Genomic DNA, 16,602 nt, shown 5'->3' on the forward strand with positions numbered 1-16,602 from the left:
GTTAGTTAAAAATTTGTGTTTGGGTCTGTGAACTTTTATCACGACCTGTCGTGCAATCGATTTAGGTAGTGTTTGTAACCTCTAAAATTAAGTGATAAAAAAATTTGTTTGATTATTAATTTTTTTTAACAAAATAGTAAACGAATCATAAGAAAGAAATCAAGAGCTTCCATTCATCATTTCTGGAAGAAGGATCGCTCATACTTTCCTATTGAAGTCAAGAAAATATCCATTCTTATTTGATTCACGACCCCCTCAAACAGATATTTTTTTTGTTTCCCTAAGCAAGTTCGCCATCAACCGTAGCAGTAATCTACTAAAATCTAGCATTAGCGAACACTTTCGGAACTAATGTCGAATGGACGATTCCTGTAGTAGCGACGAGAGAAATGGTCGATCCTCGACAATATGGATTGGATTTGATCCACTAAATAGAAAAATTAAACTAAAATGCTCGAGTTCTTGTAGCACTTACCAATGAAATGAATTCCTCATATATTTATATATATATATATGATTTATATATATATATATAAGATGTCTCGTAGTATTTTTTTTATTACCTAACCTAGAAAACCCATAGAGAAAAAAATCAATAATCACTTAACTTTAGAGGTTGCAAACGTACTGGAATCGGTTTCGAAAATAATATAATGGAATGCGAGTTTTTTATTTGCTTTATTTGAAGGTTTTCATAAAACCGAGAAATAGTATAAGCATCCTTTTACACCTCTAATAATTGTTAAGGTGGTTATTATTATTATCAGTTTGTCTAATTAATTTTTGTATTACATAGAAATAAAAGGCTCACTGACTGATCCATATTATAACTTCGAACTGGCGGAACCAATTAGACTTCCACTCTTAATGATTTTTTTTGTCTAATGTTTCGTTTCTTTTCTCTACTTTTGAAAATGATTCTTAACCATTGGAGATCACGTGTGCATGCATGCCTCAACATTGGATATGAGATTTCATTTCTTTCAAGTTAATCATCATATATATAATAAATTTTTTAGGACAGTTCCACTACTTGTAAAAATACTAAATTTGACTAAAAATATAGATCTTTTTCTTCCATGGACGTAGTTAAAAATTTTAGTTCCTAGGAAAAATGTACAAGTAAATTATAAATTCATTTTGAAACTCATGATCCTATAATTAACAATAATCTGATTATGGAACCTCACAACATGTTTTATAATCAAGCATAAATCAAATTCAAATAATTAAAATTTACATGCATCCTAACTCGATGTTAATATTTATGTTTACATTTTGATAACATCTATGAATTCCCCATGCCCAGAGTTACGAATGCAGTTACAATTCCAGCAACTGAGATCCAAAATGTATAAGCGGTGGAGTTGGATGTGGGGGTGGCAGGAGGGGCAGATGCCACGTCCAGCTTGGATGACGAGAAAACACAAGATCCATCACATGCATTTTAAATATTAAACATCTAAATTCCACGCTATAGCAAATTATTAAAAATAATAACAATAAATTTACTTGGATCTACTATTGATAGAAAATCAAGGCCTCCAAAGGTGTAATTATCAGGATGGATCCCTCTGAAAAATTGAATTGAAGACGTACGAATCACGTCTATAATATCCCTTCTAAGATACATCGGTCATTCTGTTGGATATCAAAACAAGAATTTTCTTTGCCATTGAAGCATATATTTTGCATTTCTTTGAGAACCGTCTGTAGCGAGATAGGAGGCATTGTAACACACCACTGTGGCTCTCCTGCAATTGAGAAGGAATAAACTAATGGACGAAGAATAAACCAATAGTCCAAGAAGGTAACTGTACAAACCGTCTGTTTGTGTTTCTTGTGCAGAATGTTTTCTTGAATGTGCATACTATTTCAGGTAATTTATGGGTTTGTACAGTTACTTTCTTGAACTATTGGTTTATTCTTCGTCCATTAGTTTATTCCTTCTCAATTGCAGGAGAGACACATTGGTGTGTTACAATGCCTCCTATCCCGCTACAGGCGGTTTTCTTAGAACTGCAAAATATATGCATCAATGGCAAAGAAAGTTTTTGCTTTGATATCCAACAGAATGGCCGATGTTTCTTAGAAGGGAATGATTATAGACGTGCTTCGTACGTCTTCAATTCAATTTTTCAGAGGGACGCGTCCCCTGATAATTGCACCTTTGGGGGCCTTGGTTTTCTATCAATAGTAGATCCAAGTAAGTTTATTGTTATTATTTTTAATAATTTGCTATAGGGTGGAATTTAGATGACGTTTAATGTTTAAAACGCAGGTGATGGATCTTGTGTTTTCCCGTCATCCAAGCTGTACTTGGCATCTGTCCTTCCTGCCACCCCCCACCTCCAACTACACCGCATATACATTTTGGATAGCAGTTGCAGGAATTGTAACTACATTCGTAACTCTGGGCATGGGAAATTAATAGATGTTATCAAAATGTAAACATAAATATTAACATCGAGTTAGGATGCATGTAAATTTTAATTATTTGAATTTTATTTATGCTTGATTATAAAACATGTTGTGAGGTCCCATAATCACATTAATGTTAATTATAGGATCATGAGTTTCAAAATTAAATTTATAATTTACTTGTAAATTCGTCCTAAGAACTAAAATTTTTAACTACGTCCATGGAAAAAAAAAATCTTTATTTTTTCAAATTTAGTATTTTTACAAGTAGTGGCACTGTCCTTAAAAATTTATTATTTATATGATGATTAACTAGAAAGAAATAAAATCTCATATCCAATGTTGAGGCATGCATGTACACGTGATCTCCAACGGTTAAGAATCATTTTCAAAAGTAGAGAAAAGAAACGAAACATTAGACAAAAAAAATCATTAAGAGAGGAAGTCTAATTGGTTTCGTCAGTTTGAAGTAATAATATGGATCAGTCAGTTAGCTTTTATTTCTATGCAGTACAAAAATGAATTAGACAAAGTGATGATAATAATAATAACCGCCTTAACAATTATTAGAGGTGTAAAAAGATGCTTATACTATTTCTCGGTTTTATGGAAACCTTCAAATAAAGCAAATAAAAAACTCTCATTCCATTATATTATTTTCGAAACCGATTCCAATAACGTTTCCAACCTCTAAAGTTAAGTGATTATTGATTTTTTTTTCTTTATGGCTTTTCTAAAATAGGTAAGAAAGAAAATACTACGGGACATCTCTTTTTTTATAGATTAGGAAGTCATTTCATTAGTAAGTGCTACAAGAACTCGCGCATTTTAGTTTAATGTTTATATTCAGTGGATCAAATCCAATCCATATCGTCTGAGGATTGACATTTCGCTCGTCACTACTACGGGAATCGTCCATTCACATTAGTTCCGAAAGGGTTCGCTCGTGCTAGATTTTAGCAGATTAGTGCTACAGTTGATGGAGAACTTGCTTAGGGAAACAAAAAAAATCTATTTGAGGGGGGTCGTGAATCAAATAAGAAAGGATATTTTCTTGACTTCAATAGGGACGTATGGGCGATCCTTCTTCCGGAAATGATGAATGGAAGTTCTTGATTTCTTTCTTATGATTTGTTTAATATTTTGTTAAGAAAAAATAATAATGACTTAATTTTAGAGATTGCAAAAAAAAATTTTATCACTTAATTTTAGAGGATGCAAACACTACCTAAACTCTAAACCGATTGTATGTGGAATCACATTCCTCAAGATGTGAACTACACATTAATTATTGTCAGTTCTCTTGACACCTTGATTCTTTATATAGTTATTTAGATGTTTATAAGTAGGTTGTTCAGCCCTTGAACAAATTATAGACTTGTTCAGAATGTCCAAATTAATATGGATTGCATGACTGTGTCTTGGTTAATAATGAGTGCAAAATTAATAAAATTACTTCCTATTGTAGATTTAGTTACTGATTCAAGGAATGGGGAAATAGAACTCTCCTTTTGCCTAAATTAAAGTAGCAAGAAACTTGTGAATACTAAGACTAATGAAGAATCATATTATTTAATACAAAATTAACATACGTATGAGTTGTTAGAAAGAACATAGGAGAGATTAATATATATTGTCCTAATTGGTTCTACTTTGGAAACTGAAACGTCCACTACTCATTTTCTTAAAATGTACTAGAAATTATTTTCCCCTTTTAATATTCGGCAGAAATTTAAGTCATATATATATATATATATATATAAATATATATATATATATATATACTTTAAAATACCTTGCACCATTTTAAAAATAAAAGAACCAGCTCTATTAGAAAATTAAAGGAATGGCTTAAATCATAAAATCTTCATATGTATTCAAATCCTAATTTAGCGATATTGCTAAAACTAATGGACGAAGAATAAATCAATAGTCCAAAAAGGTAACTGTACAAACCCATAAATTACCTGAAGTAGTCTGCAAATTCAAGAAAACATTCTGCATAAGGAACACAATGAACAAAACTTTGGAAGCTGCCATGATAATCTGAAAAAAAAAAATTTCAAGTTTTCAAACAATATTAGCATAAGAAAAACTAGTTTTGCATCATTTTAGCCATCTCTGGCCTCTGTGTGCAGGATGAGGGAGGAAATGAGAGACTTCTCTATTCTAAAGGAGGAAAAAGTGGAAACGAAATTGTGGGTGAACTCACGGTAGTGGTGGTGAGAGACAGGTATATATATAAAACATAAAAAACGTATATATGTAATGGTATAGAGACACACACACATATATATATGCAACAAACAATTTATGTAAATATATTAATATATAACAACATGCATGCAAGCACTACAAGAGATCTTACCCGAGTAATGTATTGAAGAAGTGGAAGCGAAATTGTGGATGAACTTACGGTAGTGGTGGTAAGAGCCAGTTATATATATAATACATTATTAAAACGTATATATCTAATGGTATAGCCATATATATATCATATATATATATTTATATATATACAGATATATATATATATATGTATATGGCTACAAATATATATCATATAGATATATATATATCATATAAGCCAACATATATGTTGGCTATATATGATATATATCTATATGATATATCTATATGATATATATATATATATATATATATGACTATACCATTACATATATACGTTTGTAGCAAACAATTTATGTAAATATATTAATATATAACAGCATGTATACAAGGACTACAAGAGATCTTACCCGGCTAATGTATTGAAGAAGTGGAAACGAAATTGTGGTGAACTCACGGTAGTGGTGATGAATGGAATTTAAATTGTGGGAGCCATGTATAAATATAATAAATAAAAAATGTATATATGTAATGATATAATCATATATATATATATATATATATATGGCTATAGCTATATATATATGCAACAAACAATTTATGTAAAATATATTATTATTATTAAAAAAATTATGTTATAAAGTTATATGACATGATTAAAATGTATGAAAGTTGGTTGCAGTGAAAGTTCCCAAAGTGGGAGGAGAAGATCACGTGGTTATTGAAAGCAACTTGGAGTTTTTTAAGATAATAATACTTTAACATAGTTTATCAAAAGTAAGAATAAAACGATAACGTCCAATTTATATGTGACTAGATTATTAATTTCATGACGTAATAATCATATATAGAAAACGAAATTAATTAAAGAGATAATTGCAAAATGCAAATTAAAAGTGAATGACGCGTTTTTTTAGTATGGCTATGTATATATATATATAACTAAATAGATGACATGAAGTAATAACCAGTTATTATTCAATTTGCATTTTGCAATTCTCAAGAAGTAATAATCATATATAGAAAACAAAATTAATTAGAGAGATAATAACCAGGATGAAATAATAATCATATATAGAAATGAAATAATAATCATATATAGAAAACGAAATTAATTAAAGGTAATAACCAGCATGAAGTAATAATCATATATAGAAAACGAAATTAATTAAAGAAACATGGCATGAAGTTCTTCTGAACTTGGGATTAAACGCTTCTTAGCCTGAAGAGATTAAGAGTCACAGTTTCAGGTAGTTCGCCTTCTATTAAACCGGTGATTTGCCTTACCAACTTCAGTAAACTTAGTCTCACCAACAAATCAACTTCCTCTTGGTTGTGCTCTAACTCGACCGTTTCTGGAGCAGAACGTAAAGAAAAAGGTGCGATGAAAATTGACAGTTGTTTAGATCACATTCAATGAGGTTACGACTATGTGATTCAGAAAAATAGCACAAATATCACAATCCCAAAGACAAACCTAAATAATTGGTAGCATTGGAGGTTGAAAATGCTTCAACTTGCTTCCCCCCCATTTTTACTAAAAAGTTTCCACCAGTTAGGAGAGTGGCAGAACGAATGTAATTTGACAAACTCTCCTGTCCTGTCGTCAACTCTGAGATTGATTTTTGATGATCATTCAATTCTTCATCTCTGCTATCTCTTGCAAATGAAAGACATTTGATTGTCAAGGGCAAATCATCTATATAGCATTAGAAGGATGCCCATAATGACTCACGAAAAATTTTCCAAGAAAATATAAAGCCTCTGGTCCCTTTAAGAATGGTTCCAGCATTCTTATATGTGCTTTGGTAATTTCTAGCTTCAGTTCCTGCAGAAGTAGTTAGAACGAGAAATTTTTAAAAAAATGGTATGCAGGTTTAATTACTTGTTCTGAGACAAAGTTTGTCTATCCTGCCATATCTACCACCAATTTATATTTCTTTCTATCTTTGGCGTAAAGACGATAATAAGGAATCAGATATCAACAAAATAACTGAGTTCCCCCGAAGAAAAAAGCCTGGCAACCATGTTTTAATTTTTGCCTGAGTTAAATCTTAGCTAGGAGTAACTGATCGGAGGTCAGCACACAAGTGAGGTATTCCATAGGAAAAACATGTATCTGTTCCAAGACAAAGCGCAGACCTTTGATTAGAGTAATAATATTTGAATACCCAGAACTATCATTGGCCCAACGTGTCTCAGCCAGCTCTGCCATAAACTTCTGGCGTTTTTCCTTCAATTCATTCTGATAAGTGGGAGCAGAAAGCTTCTGCAGAATGATCAATGCATATTCCAAAATCTTTCCAAAATAATCAATATCCAATTTACCCGAATTCAGCACCAACATTAAAAACGCAAAATGAATTCTGGATAAAAGAAATTGACATACAAGTAGCTAGAATGTTAAACAAGTAAAAAAATGCATAAAAAATTATATACCCGAGTGAGAATTTCCAGGTCAATAGCTTAAAAAATATCTTGTCTCCAGCTAAAAGGAGCCATCGCACAAATTTCATCCCTCACCTTCCTCATTAAATCCACAACACAGGTGTATAGGATCACACTGCTTGACAGATTCAATGATGCCATCCCAGAAGGCGTTTTCCATCGTCTGTTTTACTTTTCCTGGTACATGATCAAGCAAATAGTGTTTCAGGCAATTTAAAAATATGTGGCAGTTTATCTAGATGCAGGTTGGTAAGTCTGTTGCAAGAATTTTTATCAAAGAGTAAATGAGTACGGTTTTCAATGATTAAAAGGTCATAAGCATAAAACTAGCCATAATAAAGACAATATGGATTGTGATCCACAAACTTCGAGAGATCACCGACCATAATGTCGTTTTGGGACTCTCCAACAGAATTCGAACAATTAGCAGACTCAAGGTTCTCCCAATGAACATATTCATTAACTATCATAACATTCTCCATATCCAAATTCTGTACAGAATATTGGGTAATGATGTTTCTTGAATTGGAGGAATTAGCTTCCTTATCATTAACTTTATCCCTGAACAATAACCATATAACAGAGCTTTGCTTATGTGCATTCACAGTCAATGTACTTGCATAACCTGTGCTACCAAAAAATTTCCAAGCTACGGAGAAACTTGAGAATGTTACCCTCGATTCTCGGCTGTTTCTTCTGAAATGGCTGAATGACAATTAACAAATTTATATATATCAAGTGCATGGCCAAGTACGTGGCACAATCCTCGGTGCTGCACGTCTCGCGCTCGGGCGGTCATGAATTTCCGCTCGGGCGCGGAACATTCGGCCCTTGCATATTATACAATCGCGCTCGGGCGGATAAAACTTACCGCCCGGGCGCGGGGTGCTCGGGCTTCTTGCATTATTCAATGGTGCTCGGGCGTTCAAAAACTTCCGCCCGGGCGCCAAACCTTCGGTCCGAAATTTATGCTTTTCATATGCTTTGCCCAATCTGGTCTCGGAATGGCCTGACTATAATCACATCAGCTCATAATCAATAATCTCAGATTAACAGAATCAAGATCTCGGGCGTTACAGAAGGTGCACATAACACGATGACCGTCGCTAGTTTTCCGCACTGGACTTATGATTTATGATTTCAAGATTATGTTAAAGATATTTTTAAGACTTTGATTATGCTTTTGAGCGTTTGTTAGTTTTAGCAATATCGCTAAGTTAGGATTTGAATTCGTATGACGATTTTATGATTTAAACTATTTCCTTTAATTTTCTAATAGAGTTCGTTCTTTTATTTTTAAAATGGTGCAAGGTATTTTAAAGTACATACATACATATATATATATACATATATATATATGTGTATGTATATATATATATATGTATGTATGATTTAAATTTCGGCCGAATATTAAAAAGGGGAAAAACAATTCTAGTGCATTTTAAGAAAACGAATAATGGACGTTTCAGTTTTCAAAGTAGAACCAATTAGGACAATATATATTAATCTCTACTATGTTCTTTCTAACAACTCATACGTATGTTACTTTTGCATTACATAATATGATTCTTCATTAGTCTTAGTATACACAAGTTTCTTTCTACTTTAAGTTGGGCAAAACGAGAGTTCTATTTCCTCATTCCTTGAATCAGTAACTAAATCTACAGTAGGAAGTAATTTTATTAATCTTGCACTCATTATTAACAAAGATGCAGTAATGCAATCCATATTAACTTGGACTTTCTGAACAAGTCTATAATTTTTTCAAGGTCTGAATAACCTCCTTATAAACATCAAAATAACTATATAAAGCATCAAGGTGTCAAGATACTTACAATAATTAATGTGCAGTTCACATATTGAGAAATAAGATTCCACATACAATAGGTTTAGAGTTTAGGTAATGTTGCAAACTCTAAAATTAAGTGATAAAAAAATTTGATTGCAACCTCTTAAATTAAGTCATTATTATTTTTTCTTAACAAAATATTAAACGAATCATAAAAAAGAAATCAAGATCTTCCATTCATCATTTCCGGAAGAAGGATCGACCATACGCCCTATTGAAGTCAAGAAAATATCGTTTCTTATTTGATTCACGGCCCCCTCAAATATATATATTTTTTGTTTCCCTGAGCAAGTTCGTCATTAACCGTAGCATTAATCTGCTAAAATATAGCATGAGCGAACCCTTTCGGAATTAATGTTGAATGGACGTAGTAGCGACGAGCGAAATATCAATCCTCAGACAAAATGAATTGGATTTGATCCACTGAATAGAAACATTAAACTAAAATGCAAGAGATCTTGTAGCACTTACCAATGAAATTACATCATCATCTATAAAAAAAGAGATGCCCTGTAGTATTTTCTTTCTTATCTATCCTTGAAAACCCATAAAGACAAAAAATTCAATAGTCACTTAACTTTAGAGGTTGAAAACGTTACTCGAATCAGTCTCGAAAATAATGTAATGGAATGAGAGCTTTTTATTTGTTTTATTTGAAGGTGTCCATAAAACCGAGAAATAGTATAAGCATCCTTTTACACATCTGATAATTGTTAAGGCGGTTATTATTATTATTATCACTTTGCCTAATTCATTTTTGTACTGCATAGAAATAAAAGGCTCACTGCCTGAACCATATTATAACTTCGAACTGACGGAACCAATTAGACTTCCTCTCTTAATGATATTTTTTGTCTAATGTTTCGTTTCTTTTCTCTACTTTTGAAAATGATTCTTAACCGTTGGAGATCACGTGTACATGCATACCTCAACATTGGCTTTGAGATTTCATTTCTTTCAAGTTAATCATCATATACATAATAAATTTTTAAGTACAATGCCACTACTTGTAAAAATACTAAATTTGACAAAATATAGGTCTTTTTCTTCCATGGACGTAGTAAAAAATTTTAGTTCTTAGGACAAAATTACAAGTAAATTATAAATTCATTTTGAAACTCACGATCCCATAATTAACAATAATCTGATTATGGGACCTCACAACATGTTTTATAATCAAGCATAAATCAAATTCAAATAATTAAAATTTACATGCATCATAACTAGATGTTAATATTTATGTTTACATTTTGATAACATCTATGAATTCCTCATGCCCAGAGTTACGAATGCAGTTACAATTCCAGCAACTGCTATACAAAATGTATAAGCGGTGTAGTTGGAGGTGGGGGTGGCAGGAAGGACAGATGCCAAGTACAGCTTGGATGACGGGAAAACACAAGATCCATCACCTGCGTTTTAAACATTAAACGTCATCTAAATTCCACCCTATAGCAAATTATTAAAAATAATAACAATAAACTTACTTGGATCTACTATTGATAGAAAACCAAGGCCCCCCCAAAGGTGCAATTATCATGAGACGGGTCCCTCTAAAAAATTGAATTGAAGACGTATGAAGCACGTCTATAATCATCTTCTTCTAAGAAACATCGGCCATTCTGTTGGATATCAAAACAAGAACTTTCTTTGCCATTGATGCGTATATTTTGCAGTTCTAAGAGAACCGCCTGTAGCGGGATAGGAGGCATTGTAACACACCAATGTGGCTCTCCTCCAATTAAGAAGGAATAAACTAATGGACGAAGAATAAACCAATAGTCCAAGAAGGTAACTGTACAAACCCATAAATTACCTGAAATAGTCTGCACATTCAAGAAAACATTCTGCACAAGGAACACAATGAAGTCTCTCATCTCCTCCCTCATCCTACACAGGGGCCAGAGATGGCAAAATGATGCAAAACTAGTTTTCCCTAGGCTAATATTGTTTCAAAGCTTGAAATTTTTTTTCAGATTCCCTTGGCATCTTGCAAATTTTTGTTCATTGTGTTTCTTGTGCAGAATGTTTTCTTGAATGTCCATACTATTTCATGTAATTTATGGGTTTGTACAGTTACTTTCTTGAACTATTGGTTTATTCTTCGTCCATTAGTTTATTCCTTCTCAATTGCAGGAGAGACACATTGGTGTGTTACAATGCCTCCTATCCCGCTACAGGCGGTTTTCTTAGAACTGCAAAATATATGCATCAATGGCAAAGAAAGTTTTTGCTTTGATATCCAACAGAATGGCCGATGTTTCTTAGAAGGGAATGATTATAGACGTGCTTCGTACGTCTTCAATTCAATTTTTCAGAGGGACGCGTCCCCTGATAATTGCACCTTTGGGGGCCTTGGTTTTCTATCAATAGTAGATCCAAGTAAGTTTATTGTTATTATTTTTAATAATTTGCTATAGGGTGGAATTTAGATGACGTTTAATGTTTAAAACGCAGGTGATGGATCTTGTGTTTTCCCGTCATCCAAGCTGTACTTGGCATCTGTCCTTCCTGCCACCCCCCACCTCCAACTACACCGCATATACATTTTGGATAGCAGTTGCAGGAATTGTAACTACATTCGTAACTCTGGGCATGGGAAATTAATAGATGTTATCAAAATGTAAACATAAATATTAACATCGAGTTAGGATGCATGTAAATTTTAATTATTTGAATTTTATTTATGCTTGATTATAAAACATGTTGTGAGGTCCCATAATCACATAATGTTAATTATAGGATCATGAGTTTCAAAATTAAATTTATAATTTACTTGTAAATTCGTCCTAAGAACTAAAATTTTTAACTACGTCCATGGAAAAAAAAAATCTTTATTTTTTCAAATTTAGTATTTTTACAAGTAGTGGCACTGTCCTTAAAAATTTATTATTTATATGATGATTAACTAGAAAGAAATAAAATCTCATATCCAATGTTGAGGCATGCATGTACACGTGATCTCCAACGGTTAAGAATCATTTTCAAAAATAGAGAAAAGAAACGAAACATTAGACAAAAAAAATCATTAAGAGAGGAAGTCTAATTGGTTTCGTCAGTTTGAAGTAATAATATGGATCAGTCAGTGAGCTTTTATTTCTATGCAGTACAAAAATGAATTAGACAAAGTGATGATAATAATAATAACCGCCTTAACAATTATTAGAGGTGTAAAAAGATGCTTATACTATTTCTCGGTTTTATGGAAACCTTCAAATAAAGCAAATAAAAAACTCTCATTCCATTATATTATTTTCGAAACCGATTCCAATAACGTTTCCAACCTCTAAAGTTAAGTGATTATTGATTTTTTTTTCTTTATGGCTTTTCTAAAATAGGTAAGAAAGAAAATACTACGGGACATCTCTTTTTTTATAGATTAGGAAGTCATTTCATTAGTAAGTGCTACAAGAACTCGCGCATTTTAGTTTAATGTTTATATTCAGTGGATCAAATCCAATCCATATCGTCTGAGGATTGACATTTCGCTCGTCACTACTACGGGAATCGTCCATTCACATTAGTTCCGAAAGGGTTCGCTCGTGCTAGATTTTAGCAGATTAGTGCTACAGTTGATGGAGAACTTGCTTAGGGAAACAAAAAAAATCTATTTGAGGGGGGTCGTGAATCAAATAAGAAAGGATATTTTCTTGACTTCAATAGGGACGTATGGGCGATCCTTCTTCCGGAAATGATGAATGGAAGTTCTTGATTTCTTTCTTATGATTTGTTTAATATTTTGTTAAGAAAAAATAATAATGACTTAATTTTAGAGATTGCAAAAAAAAATTTTATCACTTAATTTTAGAGGATGCAAACACTACCTAAACTCTAAACCGATTGTATGTGGAATCACATTCCTCAAGATGTGAACTACACATTAATTATTGTCAGTTCTCTTGACACCTTGATTCTTTATATAGTTATTTAGATGTTTATAAGTAGGTTGTTCAGCCCTTGAACAAATTATAGACTTGTTCAGAATGTCCAAATTAATATGGATTGCATGACTGTGTCTTGGTTAATAATGAGTGCAAAATTAATAAAATTACTTCCTATTGTAGATTTAGTTACTGATTCAAGGAATGGGGAAATAGAACTCTCCTTTTGCCTAAATTAAAGTAGCAAGAAACTTGTGAATACTAAGACTAATGAAGAATCATATTATTTAATACAAAATTAACATACGTATGAGTTGTTAGAAAGAACATAGGAGAGATTAATATATATTGTCCTAATTGGTTCTACTTTGGAAACTGAAACGTCCACTACTCATTTTCTTAAAATGTACTAGAAATTATTTTCCCCTTTTAATATTCGGCAGAAATTTAAGTCATATATATATATATATATATATATATATATACTTTAAAATACCTTGCACCATTTTAAAAATAAAAGAACCAGCTCTATTAGAAAATTAAAGGAATGGCTTAAATCATAAAATCTTCATATGTATTCAAATCCTAATTTAGCGATATTGCTAAAACTAATGGACGAAGAATAAATCAATAGTCCAAAAAGGTAACTGTACAAACCCATAAATTACCTGAAGTAGTCTGCAAATTCAAGAAAACATTCTGCATAAGGAACACAATGAACAAAACTTTGGAAGCTGCCATGATAATCTGAAAAAAAAAAATTTCAAGTTTTCAAACAATATTAGCATAAGAAAAACTAGTTTTGCATCATTTTAGCCATCTCTGGCCTCTGTGTGCAGGATGAGGGAGGAAATGAGAGACTTCTCTATTCTAAAGGAGGAAAAAGTGGAAACGAAATTGTGGGTGAACTCACGGTAGTGGTGGTGAGAGACAGGTATATATATAAAACATAAAAAACGTATATATGTAATGGTATAGAGACACACACACATATATATATGCAACAAACAATTTATGTAAATATATTAATATATAACAACATGCATGCAAGCACTACAAGAGATCTTACCCGAGTAATGTATTGAAGAAGTGGAAGCGAAATTGTGGATGAACTTACGGTAGTGGTGGTAAGAGCCAGTTATATATATAATACATTATTAAAACGTATATATCTAATGGTATAGCCATATATATATCATATATATATATTTATATATATACAGATATATATATATATATATATATATGTATATGGCTACAAATATATATCATATAGATATATATATATCATATAAGCCAACATATATGTTGGCTATATATGATATATATCTATATGATATATATATATATATATATATATATATATATATATGACTATACCATTACATATATACGTTTGTAGCAAACAATTTATGTAAATATATTAATATATAACAGCATGTATACAAGGACTACAAGAGATCTTACCCGGCTAATGTATTGAAGAAGTGGAAACGAAATTGTGGTGAACTCACGGTAGTGGTGATGAATGGAATTTAAATTGTGGGAGCCATGTATAAATATAATAAATAAAAAATGTATATATGTAATGATATAATCATATATATATATATATATATATATGGCTATAGCTATATATATATGCAACAAACAATTTATGTAAAATATATTATTATTATTAAAAAAATTATGTTATAAAGTTATATGACATGATTAAAATGTATGAAAGTTGGTTGCAGTGAAAGTTCCCAAAGTGGGAGGAGAAGATCACGTGGTTATTGAAAGCAACTTGGAGTTTTTTAAGATAATAATACTTTAACATAGTTTATCAAAAGTAAGAATAAAACGATAACGTCCAATTTATATGTGACTAGATTATTAATTTCATGACGTAATAATCATATATAGAAAACGAAATTAATTAAAGAGATAATTGCAAAATGCAAATTAAAAGTGAATGACGCGTTTTTTTAGTATGGCTATGTATATATATATATAACTAAATAGATGACATGAAGTAATAACCAGTTATTATTCAATTTGCATTTTGCAATTCTCAAGAAGTAATAATCATATATAGAAAACAAAATTAATTAGAGAGATAATAACCAGGATGAAATAATAATCATATATAGAAATGAAATAATAATCATATATAGAAAACGAAATTAATTAAAGGTAATAACCAGCATGAAGTAATAATCATATATAGAAAACGAAATTAATTAAAGAAACATGGCATGAAGTTCTTCTGAACTTGGGATTAAACGCTTCTTAGCCTGAAGAGATTAAGAGTCACAGTTTCAGGTAGTTCGCCTTCTATTAAACCGGTGATTTGCCTTACCAACTTCAGTAAACTTAGTCTCACCAACAAATCAACTTCCTCTTGGTTGTGCTCTAACTCGACCGTTTCTGGAGCAGAACGTAAAGAAAAAGGTGCGATGAAAATTGACAGTTGTTTAGATCACATTCAATGAGGTTACGACTATGTGATTCAGAAAAATAGCACAAATATCACAATCCCAAAGACAAACCTAAATAATTGGTAGCATTGGAGGTTGAAAATGCTTCAACTTGCTTCCCCCCCATTTTTACTAAAAAGTTTCCACCAGTTAGGAGAGTGGCAGAACGAATGTAATTTGACAAACTCTCCTGTCCTGTCGTCAACTCTGAGATTGATTTTTGATGATCATTCAATTCTTCATCTCTGCTATCTCTTGCAAATGAAAGACATTTGATTGTCAAGGGCAAATCATCTATATAGCATTAGAAGGATGCCCATAATGACTCACGAAAAATTTTCCAAGAAAATATAAAGCCTCTGGTCCCTTTAAGAATGGTTCCAGCATTCTTATATGTGCTTTGGTAATTTCTAGCTTCAGTTCCTGCAGAAGTAGTTAGAACGAGAAATTTTTAAAAAAATGGTATGCAGGTTTAATTACTTGTTCTGAGACAAAGTTTGTCTATCCTGCCATATCTACCACCAATTTATATTTCTTTCTATCTTTGGCGTAAAGACGATAATAAGGAATCAGATATCAACAAAATAACTGAGTTCCCCCGAAGAAAAAAGCCTGGCAACCATGTTTTAATTTTTGCCTGAGTTAAATCTTAGCTAGGAGTAACTGATCGGAGGTCAGCACACAAGTGAGGTATTCCATAGGAAAAACATGTATCTGTTCCAAGACAAAGCGCAGACCTTTGATTAGAGTAATAATATTTGAATACCCAGAACTATCATTGGCCCAACGTGTCTCAGCCAGCTCTGCCATAAACTTCTGGCGTTTTTCCTTCAATTCATTCTGATAAGTGGGAGCAGAAAGCTTCTGCAGAATGATCAATGCATATTCCAAAATCTTTCCAAAATAATCAATATCCAATTTACCCGAATTCAGCACCAACATTAAAAACGCAAAATGAATTCTGGATAAAAGAAATTGACATACAAGTAGCTAGAATGTTAAACAAGTAAAAAAATGCATAAAAAATTATATACCCGAGTGAGAATTTCCAGGTCAATAGCTTAAAAAATATCTTGTCTCCAGCTAAAAGGAGCCATCGCACAAATTTCATCCCTCACCTTCCTCATTAAATCCACAACACAGGTGTATAGGATCACACTGCTTGACAGATTCAATGATGCCATCCCAGAAG

The 16,602-nt window shown here is 31.9% G+C and overlaps 2 protein-coding genes and 1 long non-coding RNA gene across 13 annotated transcripts; 1 reads left to right on the forward strand and 2 right to left on the reverse strand.

Moving 5' to 3' along the window:
- The first annotated feature begins 1,838 nt into the window (after positions 1-1,838).
- Positions 1,839-4,875, forward strand: LOC140829281 (uncharacterized). The gene is made up of 2 exons (XR_012117431.1): positions 1,839-2,206; positions 2,282-4,875. It is a non-coding gene; the product is annotated as an uncharacterized lncRNA (long non-coding RNA).
- Positions 4,876-5,818: 943 nt separating this feature from the next.
- On the reverse strand, positions 5,819-7,117 carry LOC140829293 (uncharacterized). 6 transcript variants are annotated; one of them, XR_012117435.1, is made up of 4 exons: positions 6,913-7,049; positions 6,506-6,598; positions 6,248-6,420; positions 5,819-6,125 (listed from the first exon to the last, which is right to left on the reverse strand). XR_012117435.1 is itself a non-coding variant. In XM_073192380.1 (4 exons), the coding sequence occupies exons 1-4, from the start codon at positions 7,115-7,117 to the stop codon at positions 5,977-5,979; spliced, it is 627 nt and encodes a 208-aa protein (XP_073048481.1). In that variant the 3' UTR covers positions 5,819-5,976. The 6 variants fall into 6 exon arrangements, 2 of the variants coding, with proteins under 2 accessions (XP_073048481.1, XP_073048490.1); XM_073192380.1 differs by having other exon boundaries at positions 6,248-6,427; positions 6,913-7,117; XR_012117437.1 differs by lacking the exon at positions 6,506-6,598 and having other exon boundaries at positions 6,913-7,039.
- A 7,936-nt stretch (positions 7,118-15,053) lies between these two features.
- LOC140829318 (uncharacterized) lies at positions 15,054-16,352 on the reverse strand. 6 transcript variants are annotated; one of them, XR_012117440.1, is made up of 4 exons: positions 16,148-16,284; positions 15,741-15,833; positions 15,483-15,655; positions 15,054-15,360 (listed from the first exon to the last, which is right to left on the reverse strand). XR_012117440.1 is itself a non-coding variant. In XM_073192416.1 (4 exons), exons 1-4 carry the CDS (start codon positions 16,350-16,352, stop codon positions 15,212-15,214), a joined length of 627 nt encoding a protein of 208 aa, XP_073048517.1. In that variant the 3' UTR covers positions 15,054-15,211. The 6 variants fall into 6 exon arrangements, 2 of the variants coding, with proteins under 2 accessions (XP_073048517.1, XP_073048525.1); XM_073192416.1 differs by having other exon boundaries at positions 15,483-15,662; positions 16,148-16,352; XR_012117441.1 differs by lacking the exon at positions 15,741-15,833 and having other exon boundaries at positions 16,148-16,274.
- Between the last annotated feature and the right edge of the window lie 250 nt (positions 16,353-16,602).

Source organism: Primulina eburnea, chromosome 1 (assembly GCF_022965805.1).
Source record: "Primulina eburnea isolate SZY01 chromosome 1, ASM2296580v1, whole genome shotgun sequence".
Lineage (NCBI taxonomy): Eukaryota > Viridiplantae > Streptophyta > Magnoliopsida > Lamiales > Gesneriaceae > Primulina > Primulina eburnea.

What these genes read in the sequence shown, in the direction of transcription:
- LOC140829293 (XM_073192380.1), bottom strand. Translation starts at nt 7,117, where the DNA reads ATGTTGGTGCTGAATTCGGGTAAATTGGATATTGATTATTTTGGAAAG. An exon ending in ATTTTCTTGGAAAATTTTTC is followed by an intron (nt 6,428 to 6,505) that starts GTGAGTCATTAT and finishes CATTTGCAAGAG; the next exon opens with ATAGCAGAGATGAAGAATTG. An exon ending in CAATGCTACCAATTATTTAG is followed by an intron (nt 6,126 to 6,247) that starts GTTTGTCTTTGG and finishes GTTCTGCTCCAG; the next exon opens with AAACGGTCGAGTTAGAGCAC.
- LOC140829318 (XM_073192416.1), bottom strand. Translation starts at nt 16,352, where the DNA reads ATGTTGGTGCTGAATTCGGGTAAATTGGATATTGATTATTTTGGAAAG. An exon ending in TATTATTACTCTAATCAAAG is followed by an intron (nt 15,834 to 16,147) that starts GTCTGCGCTTTG and finishes CTACTTCTGCAG; the next exon opens with GAACTGAAGCTAGAAATTAC. An exon ending in ATTTTCTTGGAAAATTTTTC is followed by an intron (nt 15,663 to 15,740) that starts GTGAGTCATTAT and finishes CATTTGCAAGAG; the next exon opens with ATAGCAGAGATGAAGAATTG.